This window comes from Gossypium hirsutum, chromosome A09 (genome assembly GCF_007990345.1).
Source record: "Gossypium hirsutum isolate 1008001.06 chromosome A09, Gossypium_hirsutum_v2.1, whole genome shotgun sequence".
NCBI classification, from domain to species: Eukaryota; Viridiplantae; Streptophyta; class Magnoliopsida; order Malvales; family Malvaceae; genus Gossypium; species Gossypium hirsutum.
This window is the reverse complement of record NC_053432.1, coordinates 82,633,827-82,649,355: the sequence shown is the minus strand read 5'-3', so window position 1 is coordinate 82,649,355 and position 15,529 is coordinate 82,633,827. Positions and strand designations below refer to the sequence as shown.

The 15,529-nt window shown below is 29.0% G+C and overlaps 2 protein-coding genes across 2 annotated transcripts; both read right to left on the bottom strand.

The window, feature by feature from the left end:
• Nucleotides 1-5,315: 5,315 nt before the first annotated feature.
• Nucleotides 5,316-7,834, bottom strand: LOC107928440 (VAN3-binding protein). The gene is made up of 7 exons (XM_016859679.2): nt 7,335-7,834; nt 7,128-7,256; nt 6,565-7,015; nt 6,267-6,482; nt 6,068-6,117; nt 5,798-5,855; nt 5,316-5,628 (listed from the first exon to the last, which is right to left on the bottom strand). The coding sequence occupies exons 1-7, from the start codon at nt 7,662-7,664 to the stop codon at nt 5,414-5,416; spliced, it is 1,449 nt and encodes a 482-aa protein (XP_016715168.1). The 5' UTR covers nt 7,665-7,834; the 3' UTR covers nt 5,316-5,413.
• Nucleotides 7,835-10,605: 2,771 nt separating this feature from the next.
• Nucleotides 10,606-12,928, bottom strand: LOC107928453 (uncharacterized). The gene is made up of 6 exons (XM_016859694.2): nt 12,541-12,928; nt 12,220-12,375; nt 11,623-11,703; nt 11,409-11,534; nt 11,220-11,315; nt 10,606-11,048 (listed from the first exon to the last, which is right to left on the bottom strand). Exons 1-6 carry the CDS (start codon nt 12,641-12,643, stop codon nt 10,978-10,980), a joined length of 633 nt encoding a protein of 210 aa, XP_016715183.1. The 5' UTR covers nt 12,644-12,928; the 3' UTR covers nt 10,606-10,977.
• Between the last annotated feature and the right edge of the window lie 2,601 nt (nt 12,929-15,529).

Genomic DNA, 15,529 nt, shown 5'->3' with positions numbered 1-15,529 from the left:
TGCCTAAAATTAAATAAATAATAAAAAAATCAAACATAAAAATAAAATCTATTAAATAATACTAAAAGCTGTTTTTTATGATTTTTTAAATAAATTTTGCATGAATGAAATTGTCTTGCTAATGCGTTTATTTATTGTGTTAAATAATTTTTGCTTTAATTCATTCGCATATAATTAAGTGATAAAAAATTAAAATAATAAATATAAATTAATTTGAATCTAATGTTTAATTAAGTTATGAATTAAATATAGTTAAAAGTATTTTATATTTTTTATAAAGAACTTTTTTAAAATAATTATAATAACTATTATTTTGTATAAATGTATATACCATTAGATTACTTTTAAATCCATCGTTTAATAATTAGAAATATATGTAAAATTTATTTATCATTTATGTAAGAATTTTTATTATTTATCTATCTAATTATATTTAATGAATTAATATTTTTTATTGTTGTCTTAAAATTATATTAATTATTATTTTAACCAATTTAGTAATATAAAAATATTTTGAAAATATTAAAAATTGTGCTTTTTATTTATAATAATTGAAATCCCAAAGGAGAGTGCGTTTACTGTTAAGTCAGTTTGGCCATATCTCCTTCGACAATCTCTCAGACCTTACATCAAATTTGGATGTGATGTGATGTTTGATTTGACAAATTATTGTGTTTGATAATATTTTTGTATAAAGATATTTTAATCAAATTATTTTATTTATTTTAACCAAAATAATATTGCTAATTTTTTTATATTTTATTTTAATTTTATAATTTATGTTCTGGATATAAAGATGTCTTTTTCATAATGACTTATTTTAGGTATAAATATACTCTCTTTTATTAATAACATAATATATTTTACTATTACACCTAATATTTATTTATTTATTTTTTTAACAAAAATGAGTTTTCATTTTTAATTACCAGTTCAAACTTTAATCAACTTCTCTTTTTCCCAACTTTGTACTGAAAAGAAAAATATATATTTTACATTTCAAAAATATCTATACTTACTATATAAAAGTAATGTCCATTCCTATTTCTTATTGTACACCTGTCAACTCAATTGCCATTTTTTTCACTGCCATTTGCAGTTTTTAATTTCTTTATTAATGGTTAATTTTCACTTCTGGTACTTATTTTATGTTTCAATTTAAGATGTAATCTTTATGTTTTATATTTTACATAATTTAGTATTTCAATTTTATAATATCATTAGTTAGTTTAAATATTTTTATTTTGATTAAAATAATGAATTATTTGTTAAATTGAAGTTCAATATAATATCATTTTCCATTACATGAATAAAGTAAGTATTTTTTTTTATTCTACATGTCACACCAACAAATTAATAGAATAATTTTAACAGTGTTAACAATTGGGTATAAATTTTTAAAACTAAAAAAAATATAGGGGATTAATTCATGAATCAGATACCTCGAGTTGAGTCCAACCTTCTCTTAGATTATATATCAATGGTCAAATTTTAGTTTTGGTCTCTATACTATGTCCAAAATTAAAATTTAGTCTCTTTGCTTCCATTTTTTTACATAATTTCGTATATAAACTTTTACAATATCATTAGTTAGTGTAAATATTTTATTTTGAGTAAAATATTGATGTACATTTTAAGGATTGTTAACATCATTAAAATTCGTTTGTTAAATTCAAATCATTACAATATTATCTTTTTGTCATTGCTACCCTAAAATGGATTTTTTTTCTTTTAGGCCCTTTAATAATTTACTAATTCTAAAATAGTAATGATAAAATTGTACTTTGACCCTCAAGAATGATAAAAACTTGAAAATTTTGTGTATAGTAAAAGTATTCAATTTAATTTCGACCCACTAAAAATATTTCTAATTTCGCCCGTGACCATATATATCTTTTATCTAAAACTATAGAAAATAATATAAAATATTATATTAATAAAATTAAAAAATAAAATTATCTTTTTAAATCAACATTTACATTTATCATACAACATAATTACATTTAATACTTATATTTACTAATTTATCAAAAAAATAATATAAATTCAAGAATGAATATCACTCGTGAGTTGTGACCATCTCATCATTGTTAGGTAAATATTTTTTGCTTTTAAGAATTTAATTTTAGGTTTAGACCATCTTTATTTTTGGAATTATTATGGTGTTGGGGATGGTTTTATTTTTATATAAAATTAATAAAAAAATGTCCATATAATAATATTTAATTTTATAATTTTAAATAAAGCTTATATATAAATTTTTAGGTAATTTTTTCATCCACATCGCATGTGTGTTATGATTTAATTTTAATAAATAAGATATTTATATAAAATTAAATATTTTCCATATGTTTTTTAATTTTAGTAGATTTATATTTTAATAAATCTTATTAAAAATATCATTTTTTTAGTTAACGAGATGTATAATCTATAATTTTTAATAATGTTTCGTTTTCATCCATATTTGTAAATATAAGCTTAATTCGCTCAATTTTTTTAGGTTAAGTCATATTTTTAAAATATATATATGTTATTTATTTACTTTTTAATAATATATATTTTCTCTACCCTTATATATATTCCTTTGACTAAAATATAATATTTGTTTTTAGAATTTACATTTTAGTATAACATATTTATTTTTTACATGATAAAGATTACATATTTATAATATAACATATTCCCTAAACATAAACTATAAAAAAGATTGGACCAAACTTGGGCTTTGAATATTTGAGCATGCCTCATATTTTAAATGGACATAACGTTTTTATCTAAAATTATTGTTCGAGCTTAATATTTTCATTCAAACCCTTCCAAATACTAAAATGAAATATTTATAAACGTCATGGATAATGTTTAATGTAAAGTTTTAAAGATAGTGGATGAAAATGAAATATTAATAAAAACCTATGGATCATCCATAATATATTTAAAATATTCATATATAAATCCTGGTTTAGGATCAGTCCAATAATAAAAACGGTCCAAATTACAGCCCAACCTAGGTTGAGCCGATGAAAGTTAAATGACGAATATATTCCGGATTTGGATACTTTGAGTTAAGAGTTATTTTGCATTTACACCGTTGGAGTTAATTTTTGAGTTTTGAAACACAACTTCAATTATCATATGATAATTTAAATGTGAAATTTGATTTCGAACATTCTAATTATATCCTCAAAACAATAATTTTATTAAATCGATTTCGAGTAAAGCAAAACATGATCGTTAAATTTATATCTAAAGTATATATACGTTCAGTTTGATAAAGCTAATCACATTTTGCAAGTTAACTGTAGATATGATCAATTTTTATTTTTGTATATATTTAAAATATTAAATTTTTGGTATTTAAGTATGTTTCTTTGATTTATATATGAATATTTTAAAAACGAAAAATTAGAATTGAGCTACATGGGATATGAGAGTTTTTGGAGCAATTGGTGAAAAAACAAAATGTTTCTAGTAGAGGTTAGCATGATAACTTGATGAGCGGGGGTGGTGGTGAAGGCGCCACCTATGCCGACGGCGGAAATGGCCTTTGCAATACTGACATTGGGCATGATTGTAGTTTTACTTTTACAGCAATTGGGCTTTTAACTATCGGACTAGCGTATATATAAAATAACTTAATTTTATTTTACCCCCAGAGTCATGGGCTAAAATCAAGATTTATACCACTTCAAGTGTTGACTTTAAACTTGTTCATGGGTCAAATTATTCATCTAAGTTTAAAAATCTGTCTGAAATTTAGGAGGGTTAGTCAGAAAATAAATTTGTACAACCCGATTTTTAGGTTTATAATGTTTTATATCATGTAATTTATAACACAAATTGAATGTAGTAATATATAATTATTTTTTATACAGAGTAACATATAAATCTACTATAATATAAACATGACTATATATATTAAATATTAAAATAAAATAAAAAGTATATATTTAAAAAATTTTAAAATAATATAGACAGGTTTAAAATGAGCTTGGGTTAACCATTTACAAATATAGGTAAGCTTGAGCAAAGTTTTAGTGCTCATATTTTGAGCTGAGCTGAGTTTGGGCAAACATAAAGTGTGTTAATATTAAGTTTAGACCCAGCCCGAACCCAACTTGACCTAGCTTATGAACACTTCTAGTTCAAATCAACAAAATGAATAAAGGCTTAAGATATCATTTAGTATTTGTATTTGATAAAAGTTACATATTTTGATATCCAAGAGTAATAATGTTAATTTTAATATTTAATTCCAGTTTTATGATTAATTTGGTGAAAGTTATTAATATTATCATATTTGAATTTTTCACAATTTGGTTAAAAGAATAAATTTAGTGTTAATTGTGAATTTATTTAATTTGACAAAATACAATCTAATGAATATGATTTAATTCAAATTTCAAGGTTAATTTGATTATGAATTTTCATCAATTTAATTTTAAAAACCCAAAGTAAATAAAAAAAAAGTAACAATGTTACCTTAAATCACCAAAATATATCATTTTTATTAATGTACGAGTTTAATACTGAGTCAAAAAATAACCCGTATCATTTTAAAAAAGAAATATCAAACTCAAAGATGAAATTATGTATTAAACCAAGAATAAACTAAAACCCAGCACTGCGGTGTGACCAAAGGTAACTTTGTAGAAGGGTGAAACTAGAAAAATAATTTTTTTAAGAAAGTCAAAATTAAATTGTAATTTTTATAATAGTAAAAATATAATTTCACTATTTTAATGACTTATATTTATATCTTTATAATTTTTAAATAATTAAATCAAATTTTTATATTTTTAAAAATTATCAAACTGCAAATTTACTAACTTAAAATTCTAAAAATTTTAAAGAACTTAAATAAAATTTTTTCCATTTTACGGACCTAGCTTTGTATAAAACTGAAGATTAAAATTATAAAGTTTAAATATTAAAAATTAAAAATCACATTTTAAAACGAAATTATTAAATTTACAAAAGAGAAAAGAATGAGGTAATACGAATAATAAACCTTGGGAGTCAAGTCAAGTCACAATATGGGCAATCCTTTTCCCCGCTTGAGTTCCAAGTGATGAAAGTGAAAGATCCTCCGCTCCATATAACACATGAAAAGTAGACCCACCATAAGGCATAAACAAGACCTAAATCCAAGAGCCGAAAAGCAAATTTAAAAACTAGACCCCTCACATGAAATGATAAAGCCAAGGTTGGGTCTCTTTAAATCCTTTTTATCATATCCCATACTTATTCCTTCATCTAATTGGCCTCTTTTTGACCATCCCTTAGTCCAACACAGTGAAAAAGAACAATCAAACATAGATCGCAATATGGATGAAATAAATATTCACAAAAACATTTTACACTTTCCAGTTCAAAATTAGTTCACAAAATGATCCACCCACTCAAACCCCTAACATCAGATTCTATATCTATTGTTCTTCTCAGCAGCTACGGAGAGTAGCCTTAACACACCCAGAGTCCAAACATCATGCTCTCTTTGGTTCTTGCACTCGAACTCAACGACCCCACGCATTGCCGTTTTCAACCCAAAGTACCTCCGGTTCTCTCCACCTTCAAGCAAGTGACGACCGGGCCATGCTGGCATATCTTTAATCACTTCTATCACAACATCTACAGCAAAATTCCCAAAAAGAACATTTAAAGTTAACAATGACCCAATCCCTTTTGATACTTTTCTCAAATCCCCAAATGGAACAAAGACCCACAAATTCATTTCTACACTTTCTTTTTTACACAGTTTTATTACAGAGAAGACAAAAAAAGAATAATAATCACTTACTCTTTTTCTTTTTTGTAATGGTCCCAGCAACATGTCTACTCTTCATCTTCAACATAACCTATATACAAAGACACAAATTTCCATGTCCAAAAAGAATGTATATAAAGGAGAAACAAAGCAAACAGATCACAGTTTATGTCATCAGCTTTCTTTTCTTTTTTTAGATTCTTTGCTTTTGTTTAGGACTTAACATTATCTGAACCTCCATTGATTCCCCAATAATTGAGTAAATACGATATATTTTCCTAATTATGAGCAATGCACCCTTACCTGGTTCATTCTGTTTATATAAACAGAGACTATCTTCCAATGAAGATCACCTGAGAAACAATGATTTCAATGGTTTTTAAGCGAATTTTTCAACATAATTTGAAGCTAAAATGGATTAATTTTGAAAACACTCGAATTAAACAAAACTGGAAGAGTTTTGTCTACGGGCTTTGCATGGAATATGGATGAAATTATATACCTTTTCTAGTGCGTTTGAGAAGTTCACAACCTTTAGCAAGCAATTCTCTGTTGCAAATCCCTAAGAAATTCTCTTCAGGGGGAAGTTCACCGCTAAAGCCGCCATTATTGCTGCCGTTGCTGCCATTGCCACCACTTTTTTCCATAGGGATAACAGCTGCTATGTTCCATACCTCCTTTAATGCCCTTGCTTTCAATATGGCTGCTCCTCTCAATGCTAAATAATGAAACCCCCAGTAAAATTAAACAAAGTTCATTGTGTTCTAGATGTTGGATTAATGGTTATCTTTTATATATACCTGTTGCTGCACCGGCGTTTAAGGTCATTATGTCTTCGGAGGTCCGTACATTGACGGCGGAGCTGATTACGGAGGCTAAATGTTCACGTTCGGCTCCTATGGCTTCAGCCGCCTCGACGCACTGTGCAGCAACGAGGGTGGCGGCTGATGCCACCGCCCGTTCCGTCTTCGCCATCTGTTCGTCTTTCCTGGCACCCGATGAAGCTGCCGTCCCCGCCACGATAGCTGCCACAGCTGCCGCAACCCCGGCAACTGAAATAGCAGCGTGTAGCTGAGCGTTATGAGCCCGTGTTTCCTCCTTTTTCTTCTCTTTCCTATCCTTCAGCCATCGTCCCACCGTCTTTCCACCACCAACCGCCACGGAAGTCGTAGGAGGGACAGCCACCGTCGCCGGAATAGCCGAGGTTGTACGAAACTGCGTGTTGACAGAGTTACCGGCGCGGCAAAATTGCTGTAAATAAAGGGTAAAGGTCACATTAAACTAATAAAAAAGCTTATTATTTTCATCATCATTAAGTACCACCATTAAAACACCACCAAAAATCAAATTTAAATGTACGAACCTTAACATCATCAATCTCTGAAGGTGAAATTGGGGGGCTATCAGTTAATGAACCACAGCTTTGAGCACCAGTTAATGGTTCACTGCTATGAGATGGCCTCCCTGAAGTTCTTGGAGATACTTCTTGTTGCTAATAAAGACAAAATTTAACGTTATAAGAAATAACAAACAACCTTAAAAGAAAACCCCATTGTTCTACAACACTTACAGACTGTGACATGATTCTTTCCATGACCATTTGAGAAGTTTCAGAAGAAGCAAAAGTAAAAGGGTTGCTTGAAACTAAGCCAATGTCTTCAATCTCGCCGGAAATGTCTTCTTTTATAACGCCGTTACCACTCGAAGAGCCTTTTAAACACGTTTGTTGAGAACTGACGGGTTGGGTTGACGATGAAGATGATAAAGCTCTTGAAACTTCTAGAGCTGAAACACTCCAGGAACGTGATAAAAACTCCATTGGTTCACGTACTATCTCCCGGGGCCGGAACGGTACCGTCATTGCCTTCGGCATCCACTGTTCGACGACGGGTTTCTCCATTTTCTTTGTTGTTCTCTCTTTTGGGAAGGAAAGCTTTTTCGGGACAAAAGGAACTGAGTTGAGTTTTATGTAATGTGACAGTAGTGAGGAAATGGCCGTACTTTTTATTGGGAGATGTTAATAGTTGTAATTTTGTTTAACGAGGGGAGGATAAAATTGGTAATACGGATTTCCCTTTGTGTGTCGAGCGCTGGATGATTTAAGTAGAAAAGGTACTAACTAGAAGGGGATAATAAGAACACAAATAGGGTTAAAGCAACGTTAAGTCCCTGAATTCGGTAAATTTTTCTGTTTGATCCTTGAATTTTTTTGGTTATATTAGTGTGACAATTATTATTAATTTGGTAGAGTCGTGTGATTACTTGATATTTTGAAATTTTACCACATAATCACTTAAAGTTTAAAAATTATAAAATTAGGTAATAAGATAGTATAAAATTAGGTAATAAGATAATATAATATTAAAGTGTTACATCATCAAATGAATTGATGTTTAAGGATAAAATTGAGAAAAATTACTAAATTTTGAGAATAATGTCGATAAAAATTAAGAACAAAACTGAAAAAATTACAAGTTTAAAAACTAAATATTATTTTATATTATTAAATATAAAATTGCTCTTAAATTATACCATATTTTCACATAAATATTTAATTTTTTTAAATAGTACTTAAACTATCAATAACATTTTTATTTTATTTTACCTTAAAACAATACATCAACCAATAAAAACATGACATACAACATGCTTTTATTGAATGTCTTATACTTTTTAAGTAAAATTGGACTAAATTGATATCTAAACATAAATATACCTAAATGTAAAAATAGAACAATTTAAGGGTTAATTTTGGAAATAAGACTTACTTTTAATCTCATCAGAATCATCTTACGTAAAAGCTAATTCCTAGCGGGAAAATTGGGTGTGGGCGAGGTTGGCTGGCGTCATCATCACCTCTTTTGATTTTATATTCTGACCAAAAGGCTTGAAAGTATGTTTTTTCTTTTTCTTTTTTAAATAAAAAAAGCATTTCTTTACTTCAAAAAGAAAAGCATTTATTTTATATGTAATTATTTTGAATTTTATAATCAATCGTATTATTAATAAATTAGTATAAAACTTTTTAAAATATATAAAAATTACTATAAATTCTAACTATTTTTCCTTTCTTTTATGTTCTCTTTTGACACCCTGTTTCTTTGACCTACTAATTTTATAAATTTAAGATATTTATTTACATGTACACAAATTAAGTGACCAAATATAGGGTATTTACTATAACTATTAGTCTTATTTTTATGTTCGATTATTATAGCATATTACACCTACTGTAAAAAAAAACTTTACACCTAATTGCTGTCCAAAAAAATATTTATTTACATAATTAATTAAAAGAGAGACAAATTGTGACATTAGATGTGAGAGTGAAGAGATGGAGAAGGGTGATTGGCGGCTCCAATTTCCAAAGACTAAATTCAATGAACTCAATTTCCCTTTACTCATAAGTTTAGCAAGCACTGTCAACTCTCCTCTCGGAATTTCGTGAAAGTAAACAATGGTATGAAAATTTTGAAAAAGGAAAACAAACTTACGTTTTATAAATTAATTTAAAATAAAAAGTTAAAAAAACCATCATTAAAATATCTAAAGTGTTTATTTAAATAATTGAATTGTTAAAATTATTGTATGATTTTTTTATTCACATTATTTGTATTAATTGAAAATTCTTATTCTCCATCTCTTTTACAATTTGTTTCTTTTAATTAAATAATTTTAAACGTTATGAATTTATGAATTAAAATTTAATTTTTTTAATATTTAACAATGATCATCAAATTGACTTGAATTTAAAATTATTAATCATTGATAGAGTTTGATCTTAGAATCGTCGTCGAGGCATCGTTAGCCAAACTTTTAGAAAAAATAAATCAGTGATTTAAATAAAATTTTTTGAGTTTTAAATAGTATAGTAGCATAAATGAAAACTTTTATATAATTCAAAATTTATTTTTGTAATTTTTTAGATTTGGGTGATTAAAATATTAATTTATTAATAAGATTTATTTTTAATTAAAAAACAAATATACCCATAATTAATGCCAACACGTAAAATGAGAAAGGGCAAAATTAGATTTAATAATCAAATAAAGTATGTTGTATTAACTATTTCGGTACACTGAAATTATGATATAATAAAAAATTAAATGTTTTAATTTGTGAATTGATAGGAGATTTGATGGGATTGAAGAGTTGAAGATGAATGACAAGGTGCAGGGATACTAGTAATTAGGGTTTTGTGACAGATTGGGATGTTTTTTCAGTCTGCTGTCCTAATTCATTACTTCTCCAATCAATCATCCCAAAAGTTTCTTTAAAATAATTTAATATTAAGAAAAAAAAAGTTAACATATCTAAATTTTGTTCAATTTAATTTTTTTTAATTAAGTACTTAAATTTAAGTTTAACTTTCAATTCGATACTTAAATTAAATTATTTTTTTGTGACTGATAAACATTTTAATATATTTACTCTTATAGATATTTAATTGGGACAAACATTTTAATGATTATTAAATTTTAAATTAAAAAATAAAAATACTATATCAAATATCAAAATTAAACTCAGTATATTATCCTTAAAAAATACAAATGGGCACAAATATAGTCTGATTGAGAGACACGGCCATAATACAATAGACTAGCCAATGGGCCGAATTGAGACACGGCCCTGTTCAAAAAATTTCTATTATTAATGTTTAGACCAAAATTAAACCCATCTCGTCCGACGGTCCATTTTTATACCGTAATATATATTATAATAATATTTTCTAATTCTTTAGCTTGAATTCAGTTCAGACCTGATATCCGAAGTCAAAAGTATCTTATCCAAAACCCAATTTGTGGAACCATCTAACCCGTGAATAGGTCGATTACCCAATATACAACAAGATTTTACCCTTTAAATCAAGAAATCCCAAGTGTAACTTAATTGATTTATACAGTCAACCTTAAAAATGATATTCAAAAAAAAAAATCCTTGGATCCTTAGCTATAAATTACAAAAAAAAAAACAATTAAAAATGTCATAAATGCCATAATAAGAAAAAATACAACCCTATATGGAAATCCATCTACAAATTTCCTATAACATAAAGGCAAAATTACTAACTATAAAAAATTCCTTCTTCCTAAAATGGCTAATTTATTGATATGATATGAAAATTTACATACAAATATTGCGTCGTCTTCATGCTCGAATTGCGCTATCCATGGAACACGAAACTCCGAGCATCGGCTTTATATAGATACAAATCAAACTACCATAACCAGCAACAATACCAATATTATCACCAATTGACAATTCTCTAGCAGCTTCGACCCAGCTGAGAGAAGAAATAGAAAGATGTTATTTTCTTTCATGATACGAGTACTTTAAGAAAAATGAAAGCCAGAGTAATATCGGTTTTTTTTTTTCATGTTGACAATGTCATAACATGCTGTTTTTTCTTTAGTCAAACCAAAGAAGGACATAGATTTATGTGCTCGGTTTTTACCTCTATTCGCATTGTTTTGGGACGATGATGGTGTTGCGGAAGTAGATTTATTCGACGTGGTGATCCCAAGGTTTGCACAATCCAGTCCGATCGCACCTTAAAGTTCACAAAGTTCAAACTTATTTAGCATATACTACTTAACCACCATTATCGATGCTACACTAAAACTGGGAGCCTATGTGTCCTTACATTCTCTGTAGCACGGGAAGACAGAGACATTAAGAAGATTAAAATAACCCTCTGAACATTTGCAATCATACGTAAACGGTGATGTCTTGTTGCACGATCCACCACCGCAATTAGTCCAACGGCAGACTGTTAAACCATGAACAAGTGCATTAACATTAAGAAGAAAAGAACATAAAATGACCAAATCCAAAGCTTAAAATAGTACAAAGCTTACTATCAAAAATAGATCGATTTGCTTTGGCTTCCTTTTCTTGCACAGGAGAAGGAGCAGCTGCACAAGAAGTATCAAGCGTACCTGAAATCCGCAAATTAATCGATCACAACCCCATACCAACAATCCAACTATCAATAGTTCCAATCAAAATCAATCATTAAGAGCTCTAAATTGAACTATCCTATGCATAATTTTGAACACGGCGACTAGAACATGAGCGCTCAATGCCTTGCTAACACAACCAAGGTCTCATTGGCTTCTAAATCAAAAACTACTGCTACCAAAAAGGCTTAAAAACAACAACACAACCAGCTTCACATGATGTAGGCGGGATTAAAAAATGGTTCAATTTAGTCTAATAGAGTTCCCAATACTACCCCAAAGACCACTTTGTAATTTCCACAAATTATCAAGATTTCACTTGCATAACATCATCAAATTAATGCCAAAGCCGGCGAGGATTCATGATTTGATATTATATACATAGAAAGCATAACCAATACATAAATAACTTGTACGAACTAAAACAGGTAACAATTAAAGGTGACGATTAGGCTTAAAAAAGTAAAGAGAAAAGCAAGCAGAGGGTTTATTTACAATTGGGAAAAATGCAAGGGAGAAACTTGGGATGATCATCATGATCAGCAGCTGTTTGTTTCCAACCAATATCGCATTCACAAGTATAAGGGAGTGATCCATTTGATGAAGGCTTGCATTTTCCTTTTCCACAATGCACTTCTTTGCATACATCATCTGCAACAAAAAGGGAAGAACAAAAAAAACCCAAATACATGATTAAATCTCACTAGAAAATCTTAATTAAGAAAAAACCCAAGTTATGAAAAGACCCAAGGATCTCAGAAATCAATCAGAAAAAGAAAAAAAGGATTAAAAATTGAAAAAAGGGAAGTGACGAACCAGAGATAGGTGGGAAAAGGGGTGATAAAAAGTCGGATTTAGCAATGCTCAGATGAAGAACAAGGAAGATTGCAATGAAGGGAAGGGAATTGAGAGAAGCCATGAGTGGAATGTTGGAGGACTAACGGTGGTTTTTTGATTAAGTGTTGTGTTTTTATTGAGTTGGAGGAACCTGGAAGAGTCGAAGAGTTTGAAAAAACAAGGCGGCGAAGGGGGGCCTTGTCAATAAATGGACGGAGATTTTGACTGGTGGGAGCATTAACGTGGAGTGGACTTCGGCTTACAAGTCGTTGATAGCTGGAAGTTAAGGCTGAGTTTAATTGCTGTTGTTGTTTTTTTTGTTTTTTTTAAGTCGTACGGGTTTCACCAAAAAAAAGAAAAAAAAGTCGTATGTGTTGATTTTTATGTGTTTTGATATATGGGTAGGTACGCATTCCGTGTTAGTCGAGATGAATTAATACAGTTAAAATTAAGGATGTAAATCACTTATCAATATTTAATTATTGTTGATATGAGTTATTTGTCACAAGTGAAGAATCGATTTTAGGAAGGAGTGGAGGATGGTAGAGGGGAATACCAATTGACCTGTGACAAACAAAAAATCGATGTTAAGAGGGAAGGGCAATGAAGATAGTGTCAGTCACCTGTGACAAGTGGAGAGCCAATGTTATAAGGAGAAGAAAAATGCTCTAGTGTTGTCGTGTAGAATTGCTAAGGAAATGGGGTAATCCCTAGTTCCTCATGCACCTAGGATTATATATGGGGTCACCTCTTATCTTGTAATGCCACGTAGCTAATAGTATAATGCTCTATATGATTGTGAAGGTTAACCAAGTGGCAAGGCAGTTGCAGATCAGTTGTCTCCATGGAATATAATGTGCGGTCCTAATTTGACATTCTCATCATTAGGGTAGTAAAAGGCAATTATGATTTGATGGTCTCAGTGATGGGTTTGTAGCGAACTGCCTTTAGATTAACTCAAACAAAATTTGTGAAGAGTTGCTTGCAGACCATTCCTAATGGAGGGTTGTATGCGGACTATTCCACGCAGAGGGTCATTTGTGAATTGTCCAATAGCTTGCCACGTGATGTGTTGTGGTGGGGGTATAATAGTAATTATCAAGCTAAGTTTAAGCTCAAACAAACCGCATACCAATTGAGTTAGATTTAAACTTAATAATACTTGACTTAAATAGTTCATGGATCTTATTGAGCTATTCATTTTTAAATTATGTTACTCAATACCTTAATATAATATTATTAACCTTAAGTTTAATTATCAAGTCGAATTTGAGATTGAACTTGAATACTAATTATTAAGTCGAATTTGAGATTGAACTTGAATACATACAAGTTTAATTGAACTCAACTTCTGGCTTAAATACATAAGTTGATATACAAGCTTAATCGAACTTGAGATCGAGTACTTAAAAATAAATATTCAATCGAACTCAAATTGAATCTTATACTTCAAATTTCAAATTAAACTCAATATTGAACTCCACTCAATTAAATCCCTATTCAAAACACATCGAAATTTTGATAGGGATGAAGCATTACTTTAGAACAATATGGAATATAGCCGACAACAATACCATATTGACATCTATGGTTATAATTATTGATAATATTGTTATTCGTATTAAATTTAAGAAGTGAAAAGTCTAAGTTAAAATAGTGTTAAGTTGTATAAACTTTTTCATGGATAGATGTAGATTTAGGGATTCAAAAACAATAAGTTCAAGAAAAAACAAAATAAAATTATTTCTTGTAGTTGGATTTTAACGATTGAGGTAGTTAGTATTATACAGGTGGATATATATCACTTTTCTATTGATACAAGTATGTATTGATAATGATTTATTTTAGTGTATCGTTTTGTAATTATAGCTATTTTTTTAAAACCATTTGATATATGTATATAAAAATATTTACAAATAATAAATAATAAGATTAAATAAATCTCAAATTTAAAATATTTATCAATTATATAAAATATTTTTTAATAAGCTTCACAAATATAAATCATTATACAAACTCAAAATAAACAAAAAAAATCATAAATTAAACAATAAGATCATCTCATTCTATGCATATAATAATCCATGATACAACAAATCCATAATAAATAATAAATAAATTTGTTATACCCCTACCCTGATTTGGACACGTGGCATCACGAGAAGCAACCTATAAAAACTTACACACGGCCCTTCGATTTACACTGCATCATGACCAGCCACCCGCTAAATAATAAACCCTCCTTTAGGCCACTCACTTTTTAGCGAGTATGTACTTATTTCCCAATAGGGTACCACTAAGGCCTATAACCTCATATTACCCCCAACAAAGGGAATGTCAAAGCAGCAATTTATAACGACCTCTCTATTTGTCATATCCCAAAGTTGTTGGCGATGTTGCACTACCAAACAAGGGGATTTTCCCCTATGTATACCAAACCACATGATGATAAGGAGAGCTTCTCTCCCCCTTCACCAACCTTAAACATTCAACCCAAAACACAATTTCCCTCACCAACATTTAGCTCTCTTCTCTTCACTTCTCCTACTATTGCTCTCCTCCTATATAACAGCCTAAAATTGGGTCTAGTCGGAACAGTGGTTTCGGGACCACAAACCCGACGAGAAAAATTTTATTTTTATTATATTTTTATAGTCTATAAATTTGTGAAAATATTTTGTAAAAATTTTGTTTGAAAATTTTGACGTTTGGGCACTCAATTTAGTCAAAAGGACTAAATTGTAAAAAATGCAAAAGTTGAGTTCTTTATATATGGGGTGCCTAATTGTTATGAGTTTTAAATTGAAAGTCCTTATGTGACAATTATTCCTTTAGTAAGTTAGTGAATGGATATTTGTTTGGTATTTTTGAAATTTGGTTGAAATAAAAAGGGTAATTTTGTAAATTACTTAAAATAACCTAATAAGACAAAAATGATAAAAGCTATCATTTTTTTTCCATTCTTTCT

Bases quoted from the DNA above. Each gene is read 5' to 3' on its own strand.
- LOC107928453 (XM_016859694.2), bottom strand. From the start codon at position 12,643: ATGGCTTCTCTCAATTCCCTTCCCTTCATTGCAATCTTCCTTGTTCTT. The intron at 11,704-12,219 runs GTAAATAAACCC...TGCGGATTTCAG, and splicing joins CCCTTGCATTTTTCCCAATT to GTACGCTTGATACTTCTTGT. The intron at 11,049-11,219 runs GTAAAAACCGAG...TTCTTCTCTCAG, and splicing joins CCAAAACAATGCGAATAGAG to CTGGGTCGAAGCTGCTAGAG.
- LOC107928440 (XM_016859679.2), bottom strand. From the start codon at position 7,664: ATGGAGAAACCCGTCGTCGAACAGTGGATGCCGAAGGCAATGACGGTA. The intron at 6,118-6,266 runs GTATATAATTTC...ATTGTTTCTCAG, and splicing joins TCTCAAACGCACTAGAAAAG to GTGATCTTCATTGGAAGATA. The intron at 5,629-5,797 runs GTAAGTGATTAT...ATTTTGCTGTAG, and splicing joins CATTACAAAAAAGAAAAAGA to ATGTTGTGATAGAAGTGATT.